The sequence below is a fragment of the Myodes glareolus genome, chromosome 22 (assembly GCF_982192425.1).
Source record: "Myodes glareolus chromosome 22, mMyoGla1.1, whole genome shotgun sequence".
Classification (NCBI taxonomy): domain Eukaryota; kingdom Metazoa; phylum Chordata; class Mammalia; order Rodentia; family Cricetidae; genus Myodes; species Myodes glareolus.
The window spans coordinates 34,459,232-34,469,413 of NC_142047.1; the positions used below are offsets into that span (position 1 = coordinate 34,459,232).

Consider the following 10,182-nt stretch of genomic DNA (forward strand, 5'->3'; position numbering starts at 1 on the left):
GAGCAACAGTATCTATTAATGTTATATATTATAAAAGCATATAAAAATACAGAAATAGGGCTGGAGAGATTGCTCCTAGTACCCATATGGTAGCTCACATGCATCTGGAACTGGAGTCCCAGGGGAATTCTATCACCCTCTTCTGGCTTCTGTAGGCACTAGGCACACACGTGGTATACAGACATACATTCAACCAAAATGCCAATCACATAAAATAATAACAAAATAAAATATAGAAATCAAGAACAAAAGAAAGTAAAACTACATGAAATCATTCGAGCATCAGCAGCTAAGTGACTCAGAGTGCAATATATATTAGGGTGAAGTTCATTATTGATAATAATGTGGGCAATATCTGTATTTCAAATGGTTTCCTTGACAACTTTATTTTCCAGATAGACTTCCTGACAGACCTAATGACCTCATCATGTGGCAAAGAGCTCATATTAAGATGGAAATATTGGGGGCTGGAAAGATAGCTCAGAGGTTAAGAGCACTAGTTGTTCTTGAAGAGGGCCTGGGCTCAATTCCCAGCATCCACATGGCAGCTCACAACTGTCTGTAACTCTAGTTCCAGGGGATCTGGAACCCTCACACAGATATACATGCAGGTAAATTATCAATGCACACAAAATAAAAATAAATTTATTAAAAAAGTTTTAAGATGGAAATATTGGTCTGGGCATGGTGGTGCATACCCTTAATCCTGGCACTCAGGAGGCAGAGACAGGAGGATCTCTGTATTCACCATCTTTGCCTACACAGGGAGTTACAGGACAGCCCAGGAATATTCAGAGAGACCCTGTCTCAAAAAAAAAAAAGAGGGGGGATATAGGAACTATAGGGACAAGATAGCTCAGCAGTTAAAAAAGAGCACTGAAAAATATGTAACTTAATAAAAACAATTTAAAAAAAAAAAAGAGCACTGGCTATTCTTGCAGAGGACCTGGACACAGCACCCATATGGTGGCTCACAAATGTCTGTAAATCTGTTCTAGAGGATCTGACATCCTCTTCTGGTTTCTGAGGACACTGTACATGCATTGTATACAGGTATACATGCAGGTAAAACGTGAATACACAACAAAAATCTGAAGCTGGGTATGGTGGTGCACACCAGCACATGGGAAACAGGACTTAGGAGACAGGCAAATCTGAGTTTCAGGACAGTCAGGGCTACACAGAGAAATCCTGTCTCAAAAGGCCAAAAATAAATAAAACAAACAAACAAAAATTCAAATTGTAGCCAGGTGGTGGTGGCGCATGCCTTTAATCCCAACACTCAGGAGGCAGAGGCAGATAGATCTCTGTGAGTTCAGGCTAGCCTGGTCTACAGAACAAGTTCCAAGACGGGCTCCAAAGATGCACAGTGAAACCATGTCTCAAAAAACCTAAATAAGTAAATAAATCTGAATTGGTTTTAATTTAAAAAGGGGGGTGCTTGTCAGCTCAGTCTTTTTGTTATAGTTTGCAGTGTTACAATTATCTTTAAACCTATGGTCCCCTACATACAAACCTCTAAGCTAGTGGTTCTCAACCTTTCTAACGCTGCGACCCTTTAATACAGTTCCTCATGCTGTGGTGAAGATTAGTTCGGGGCAGATAATAGAAGATGAAGCTACTCAACAAGAGAAGTTCCAACCTGACAGCAGCAAGCATATGAGTAAGGTCACCAGGACCAACTCCTCTTCCTTTATGAAGCTTCCTCTCTTCCCTTGGCACATTAAATATTCACAAAGCTCAACTTCTTTTTCTATGTTAGAGACCACCAATTAGCACTATAACCACAGCCCTGCCTACTTTGTGTTGACTCCTAGCATACATTTCCTAATCCTTCTCATGTGTTAACTCCAGGCTATAATCTCAGTCAGAAGACTGAAGCAGAAGGATCAAGGCTGGGCTGCACAAGATCTTGTCTCAAAACAACCACTTGGTTATGCTCTGTGAAGGAATGTGTGTCTGCACACATGAGCACAACCCCAGCTTTCTTATGACCTCCATGTTGTCTCCTTTACACAGCTACCTCTTTCCATGGCAGAGCCTTGCCCCTATGAAAGTATTTATCACAAGCTATAATTGTCCCTTATTAGCCTAAAGGGTAGGGACCACTCCCAATTTGGAATTCCTAGCATCTACCACTTACCTTGTTTGTTATGGGTATCTGTTAAATGCTGAGTGACAAAACAAAAAAGATCCAGTTCCTCTGGCTCTTGCATAAAAACCTAATTGGTTTTACTTTCTTCCCGTGGGTCTGTATCAGTCAGCTCTCTACTGTTTCCTCCTACATGCCATGCTCATTGGGCTTTCGTTCAAACTACTCTTTCAACTTGGATTGACTTTCCATCTCCAGAAAAGCTGTCTGGACGTCAAGCCTGAGATCAAATTCCCCTTCCTTCCACATATTCATCCCCAACTGATTACTCACTTCAGAGAAACCTTAGCAGATTACACATTTTAGCAATTATTCTCTAACTGATAGTCTTATTTTTCCTTTAAAGGCAGAATTTTGCTTATATGGCCTTAGGCAGGTCTTATACTTGCAATCCCCCACACCTCTGCCTCCTGATTGCTCGGATTAGACATGTGCCAGCACACCTAGTTCTCTCAACTGCACTACACTCTTTGATGCCAAGAATAATCTTCAGCTACTTTTGCACACAAACCGCTCAGGACATGGAGACACAGGAGCCAGTTTGTAAGTGGACTGTAGAGAAGAGAAGGCACTGGAATAGGTTTTACTCCCTTTCCACCACTAGGCTGTTAGGTATCCTCAACCATCTCACTTAATGTCATGGACTGTCTGCTCCTTATTTTGCAGAACAGACTTAAGTTTTTAAAATTCCTGGGAAAAGTCAGCAACCCTGACAACCTGAGTTCAATCTCTGGTCTACATGGTGAAGAAGAGAACTAGCTCCCATAAGGCCATCTGACCTCTACACATGTACCATGCTGCATGTACACATACACTTAAAGAAATCTTTAAAAGAATTCAGGGGGGGGGGGGGCGTGCCAAAGAGATGGTTCCACAGTTAAGAGCACTATTCCCAGCACCCACACGGCAGTTTACAACTATCTATAACTCCAGTTCCAGGTGAGCCAACACCTATGGCAAAACACCAATGCACATAAAACAAAAATAAACAAATTAAAACAACAATTCCAGGAGAGAAATTTTGTCCAAAGAAAACAAAATCTCCCCATCAACCCTCCCCGACCAAATCAAAAGATATTCCTTGTGAACCTCAGTTTAGTTAGCTGTACAACAAAATTAACACCCTACTTTAAAGGGCCATATGGAGAACAAATGAAAAAACAGGTGGTGCTGGTGCACACCTTTAATCCCAGCACTAGGGAGGTTGAGGCAGACAGGACTTCTGAGTTCAAGGACAACCTGGATTACAGAGGGAATTCCAAGACAGCCAGGACTACAAAGAAAAACCCTGTCTCTGTGAAAAGCCCCTCATAGATAGGGGCATTATTTTTTGTTTGGTTAGCACAATGTACTGATCAAGCCAAGAACACTAACTGGTTCTTTAACATCAGCTCCAAACTACAGAATGTTCTCTTAGCCACAAGCTACATCTCACCGCCATGAACAAAGACACATTTTGATGGAAAAGTCTAGTAACCTTCACCCAGAAAATAATGTATGGTAGAAAGTTAGCAGTTGAAGTTATCAATTGAGACCTAAATTATAGCTTGGTTATGGTTCCTGGAAAATGTTCTTAGAAGTCTCATGATTGAGCCCAGCTGTGGTGTACCACACCCTTAATCCAGCACTGGGGAGATGGGGGGGGCGAATAGAGTTTGAGATCAGCCTGGCCTACAGAGTGAGTTCCAGGACAGCAAGGGATATAGAGAGAAACCCTGTCCGCCCCCCCCCCCAAACTGCAAAAAAAAAAAAAAAAACCCAAATAAACAAAAACACAAAGTTTCAATTACTATTCTATTATAATTAATTACTTTCCCATATAATGGTAATAATTAAGAGGGTATGTTTAGCACAAAGGAGCCTGTCAGAAATGTCTTGCAAAGTAGAAGATAAACCAGGAGGAATTCAAGGTTGTCCTTGGCTACACATCAAATTCAAGGCCACTCAAAAATCCAGAATGAAAGGGGTGGTAGTGGTGTCTGACTACAGTTTATTTGATTTGGTTGTTCTTTTAAGAGATTAATGAAGAAATATGAAGCTGGGCATGGTGGCATATGCAGAGGCAGGCAGATCTAAGTCCAAGGCCAGGCTGGCCTACACAGGGAGTTCCAGGCCAGCCAGAGCTACCTAATGATCTGACTCGGAAAAAAAAAAAAATCACTAACAGGCCTTTCTCCTTGAGACTGGGGAGGGTAAGAGAAAAGGAGCTGAGTAAATGTTTGACAAGAGACTGGAGGAACAATCCCTTCACCTTTCCAAGATTAAAAAAAGAATCCTTTAGTTCCATTCTCTAACCTCAGGCAACCAGACACTAAGGCTGCTATTGACATGTGGGTGGCAAAAATATGCCTGAAATTCCTACCCACACCACCAAAAGAACATTATTATGCTACGTCCAGACAAGGTTTCAGGCATCTAACGGAGGGACAAGTCATTACATTAGGAATAATGTCCCCCACTCCATACTCCCTCCAACTTTTGTAACCTAGGCTGTTACTAAACAACTGTCAATCCTCCTGGCCCACCCCTCAAGTGTGGGGATTATGGACATAGAGCAGCACCCTGAAAAGAGTGGTTACATCAGGATGCCAATGGTGGACTTGAAGCAACCCTTCTTCCTGCTTTAATCTCTCATGTAGCAGGCTAAAGCTAAACTCTTTTCCTTGGGGTTTGTTGTTGTTGTTGTTGTTGTTACCTTTTTGTTACATAGCCCTGGCTGTCCTGGAGCTCACTATGTAGACCAGGTTGGCCTTGAACTCAGAAATCCTCCTGTCTCTACCTCCCAAGTGCTGGGCTCCAAGGGTCATGCCACCATACTGTGCTTTAAACTCTTTTACAAGTGGTAAAAGCCAAGCATGGTAGCACAGGCCTATAACTGTGGCCGTTTGGAAATGGAGGCAGGAGGAACACAAACTCAAGATCAAACTCACCAGTTATATGTGTGAGGAGAAAGAGCAAAGCTACATGAAACTCTGGCTTTAGGAGGGGAAAAGCCTGTCTGGAGGAGGTACCACCTCTCCATTTTAAATAGTTTAGCTGGCTCACTAAATGACTCTTCTAGGGATGTAGTATTTGAGCAATTTTATTTTTACATTCCTTGGTTTAAAAAGGGAACACCACAAACACCATACTGACTTACCCACACCTATATAGACAAAAACTGCTTGTCTTACACAAAATGGGAAAACAAGTCTATAGGCTAGATAAAAAGGCTTTCAATAAATGCCACCATCTGTTAACCTGTTTCTAAAAGCACATAAGGCCTATGACTGAACTAATGAATACTGGGAATTTACTAGACGGCTGTCATTTTACAGCTATGAATAATACCAGGTTCAAGCCACTGGTAAACAAAAACCTTTTGTTTTGCATTTTAATATGGCATAAAGAGTTGAACTGTCTATCCATCACTACTGCATACCATGAAATTGAATGAAATATTCTGGCTCTAAAAATTTACACCTGAATACTCACCTAGACCAGTGTCAAGGTACTTTATTTTTACAAACCTATGAGGACTTTGCTGTATTTTTACTCCTTTCATTAACACTAATTTCTGGGCAGTGTCTGGCCCTACCTAAAATTGGGATATAAACAAGACTTATAAATAAGACATTATAAAAGTGGGGCACTGCAATTTCACAATTAGAGCACTTAAAAAAAATCACATTTTTTTTTTACAATCTTTAATCAAGTGTACATGTCTGTGTGTGGGCATGTGCATGTGTGTTCAGGTACCCTTGAAGGACAAAGTGTCAGATGCCCTGGAACTAGAGTTCCAGGTGGTTGTGAGCCATCTGATGTGCATGCTGGGTACTGAACTGGGCTTCTCTGACAAAAAGAGTACAGGGTCTTAGCCACTCAGCCATCTCTCTCCAGCCCCATGTTACTTCTTTTTGTTTTGTTTTTCAAGACAGAGTTTCTCTGTGTAGCTCTGGCTGCCCTGGAACTCAAATTTCCACCTGCCTCTGCCTCTGGGATTTAAGGGTATGCTACTACCACCTGGCCCATGTTATTTCTTTATAAGCTATTTTCCCCCAAGAATCACAAATTTATAAAAAGGAGAGATGGCGCCCGGTGCTGGCAGTGCGCGCCTTTAGTCCCAGCACTCAGCAGGCAGAGGCAAAGGATCTCTGTGAGTTCGAGACCAGCCTGGTTTACAGAGCAAGTTACAGGTTTCCCTATGTAGCTCCGATGCTACATAGAGAAACCCTGCCTCAAAAAAATAAAATAAATAAATAAATGGAGAGATGGCTCGGCAGGCAAAGTAAACTGGCTGCTTATTTTCTTTTCTTTTTGGAGATAGAGTTTTCTCTGTAGTTTTGGTGCCTGTCCTGGAACTAGGTCTTGTGGACCAGGCTGGCCTCGAACTCAGAGATCCCTCTAGGCTCTTGCCTCCCGAGAGTTGGGATTAAAGGCATGCGACACCACTGCCCGGAAGTACACTGGCCGCTCTTACAGAGGACCTAAATTTGATTCCCATTACCCACAATGGATGACTCACAACTTGTAACTCTAGTCCCAGGGAATCTGACACTCTCTTCTAGCCTCCAAGGGATGTACATTGGGCACAAACAGATAGGTAGGCAGAACACCTCTATGTAAAAATAATTTAAAACAATTTTAAGTGAAAACTGAACTGGATATGGAGGTACATGCCTGTAAATCCCAACATTCATGAGGCTGAGTCAGTGAGATGACCTCTTTGAGGCCAGGCTTCCCCCCCCCACACACACACACAATCTGGGCATGGGGTAACTTGCCTTTAATCTTAGCACTCCGGAGGTAGAAGCAGACCAATCTCTGTGAATTCCAGGTCAACAATAATAAATAAAAAGATGAAAACGATTTTGCCAAGCTATTACTTAGGGCTTCTTATTTGATGATTTTTCTACACAACCCCAATCCTTCCCTTCGGTTCTCCTGCCAGTAATCCTTCCCTTTTCTGACTCATCTCCGCACATTTAAGATCATCACTTCCTTGAATCTGTGATCTGGCTCAAAATCTGGCTCCTTGGGAAGCCTGGACTAAGCTCATTTCCATCAAATACTTTCTTGTTGGTTTTGGGTCTTTTTTGTTTTTTGTTTGTTTGGTTTTTTTTCCTTTTTGGACACCACTGTGTTGTGCAGAAGTAGTTGGCCTGGAACTCACTATGTAGACCAGCCTGGCCTCCTCTTGACTGCTGGAATTAAAGGTGTCAACTACCATGACTTAGCCCCTCATAGTTTGTATTACGAAATCAAGTATTTAATGTCTTTCCTCCTAAGAAGTTGTTTTGCATTTCCTATCATTTCCCCACACAGAGATAAAGCAGGGACAGCACCTTTCATATTCTCTATTATAAAGCTAGCAGCAATCAATGCCCCTGGAAGGACTGACTCAACAGAGGAAATGAAGCTGGACGTGCAATTATTTCTAAAGCAAGCAACTGGCTTTTCATCTACAATACGCCATCATCTTCAACATGCACGAGCCTTTGGAGATGAGCTTTAATTCTATTTCAGTTGCATCAATTCATACGAAACACAGCACATAGATCACATTTATATAGAAGGTAAAGGATAACTGGTTAGATGGTACGGTTTCTGGATTCTTATAAAATACCTACTGGTCTTGAGGCAGCATGCCTGCGAGCGGTAGGAAGCTGGCACTAGTCTCTTGCAAAAGGGGCGAAACTCTAGTTGGCAGGAAAATGCTCCAACACGTGAGCCTCCACTGTTAAACAAGGCTCATTAACCACACAAACTTGCTGTTTCAGCTCTCTGCCTTCCATGAAGTGCTATGATCTCCTCTGGTTATTGTTGAGAGCCAATGATGGGTTAAATTCCCATAAATTAACCAGTGCTTTGGTGGTTTGCCCAAGCAAACTGCTGGCATCGGTGTGGATGAATTTAATAGACCCGCCCGCCCCGAGAGCGCGGGGTGACTGGAGAACGCGCCCAACCGACGCTTCTCAGCAGGCAAAAAGGAGACTACAGCACTCCCCCTCCCCGTAGTTAGTACTTAGTGTCAGCTTATCCTGCAAGAGGGGTGAGCTTCGCACGCGCCTGCTGCTCTCCCCCCCACCCCCAAATCTCCGCTGAGTCTCGCTGAGGGGCGGCGAAGATACACTTCGGAGACTGCCCAACTTTCTCCACGCAGGGCGCGCGCGCATCAGTTTTTCCACACTCCAGAGTCCCAGCAGAAGAGGTCTGGTGGCTGAAGCGGAGGGAACCGGCTCGCCCCGCACAGGCGTCACGGTGGCAGTAACAAAGTGCGCGCTGGCGAGCCCAGGCCACCGCCGCCGCCCGCCGCCGCCCGCCCGGCCCCGCTCACCCTCCAGCAGCACCTCCTTGCCCGCGCGCTTCAGCGCCTGCACGGCCTGGTCGTGGGTGGCCTGGCGCAGGTCGGTGCCGTTCACCGACAGGATGGCGTCGCCCAGCCGCAGCGCCCGGCTCTGATCGGCCGCCAGCCCCGGGAAGATCTTGGAGATGAGGATCGGCATCCGGTTCTCGCGGCCGCCCTTGATGCTGATGCCCAGGCCGCCCGCCTCCTGCTTCACCACTCGCACTCGGCGCACGGGCGGCGAGGCGCCCGCCTCTCCCGCGGGGTCGCGAGGCGGTGCGGGAGGGCTGGGCGGCCCCAGGCCGCGGTTCGGGCTCCCGGGAAGCGAGTCGCTGCCGCCGCCGTTCGGGAGACCGTTGAAGGCGGCAGCCGGCGGCTCGGGCTCGCCCGCCGCCGCGTCACCCGTCAGGCTGAGGCTCTCGCCGCTGAGTTCGGCCACCACCCGCACCCAGCGCTCCCTTAGAAGGAGCTCCACCAGTCCCGCTTTGGTGGCCCGTGTCCACACCGCCATGGCCGGCCCTGCTCCCGCGGCCGCCGTCGCTGCAGCTCCCGGGATTCCAGTCAGGCAGCCTCGGCGCTTCCCCCTTCCCGCCCGAGGGGGGCGGACCCCTCCCCTCCCCCCGGCGATTCATTATTCATGAGGGCCACGCCCACCTTCCGGAGGGGCGGGGGAAGGCCGGCGAGGCGGCTTCCGGGAGGTAAAGTTGTCCCGGTTCGCGGAAAGCTCTCGATAGGTGGGCAGCAGCTAGCGCAGCGAGGCTCCTCACAGTCCTTCGCGTGGGTTCTCCGTGACCCCCTCGAACTCCTAACTTCTTCTACGAGAGCTGCCCGGGCACGGAGAGCAAAGTCAGGATGGAGAGGCACTGTGCGACCCTGAGGCGGCTCATTCATTCATGCATTGATTGGTTCTTGGCAAAAGCTCTAAGCGCTGAGGTGTGCTGGGGCTCCTTTTAAGGCCCTGGAGAAAGGCTGAATAAAATGCACCGCAGCTGAGAGAGCTTGTGGTCTAGTGGGAAAGAAAAATAGAGGCAGCTAACTAGGTGCGATTCTCTGTGGTTAGAAGACTGTACAAACGTCCCTAGGACAGGTTAAGAAGAGTATTTGGTTAGCCTTGGGTGAGTAGCACAGAGACGACGGTGGAGGAGGATAGCACGGAGGATGCAACATAAGTGAACGTGGGTCCAAAGGTATAAATCCAAGGCTTTGTCACTTTTTTAAATTAATTTTATTTTATGTGTATGGGCGTCAGAGACCCTGGAACTGGAGTTAGACAGTTGCAAGCTACCAAGTGAAGCTAAAACCGGGTCCTCTGGAAGAGCAGCCAGAGTTCTTTTTGTTGTTGTTGTTGTTTTTGCTTTTTTCGAGACAAGGTTTCTCTGTGTAACTGCCTTGGCTGTATTGAAACTCACTTTGTTGACCAGGCTGGCCTCGATCTTACAGAAATACTTCTGCCTCTGCCTTCCAAGTGCTGGGATTAAAGGCTTGCCCCACTATCGCCCTGCTGTCCCCATCCTTTTTTAAACCACCTGTGGACTTGCCTGTAATTAGAGGGGACTACGTCTTAAGCACTAGGAAGCCTCAATGTGCAGGGACAAAAATATTTACAGTATAGTGATGTTTTAGAGTTCTCCAGAGAAACACCAATGAATATATAGTCAAAGTAGATTGTGCGGAATTAGCCACAAGATTATGGAGGCTAAATTCC

General features: G+C 45.9%; 1 protein-coding gene across 1 annotated transcript in view; it reads right to left on the minus strand.

The window, feature by feature from the left end:
* The window catches only part of Sntb2 (syntrophin beta 2), a 79,194-nt gene extending 70,136 nt beyond the window's left edge, over positions 1–9,058 (minus strand). Inside the window, exon 1 of the mRNA XM_085681632.2 lies at positions 8,469–9,058. Within this exon, the coding sequence (XP_085537758.1) occupies positions 8,469–8,988 (520 nt within the window). The 5' untranslated portion in view covers positions 8,989–9,058. The remainder of the gene's footprint in view (positions 1–8,468) is intronic.
* Positions 9,059–10,182: the final 1,124 nt, after the last annotated feature.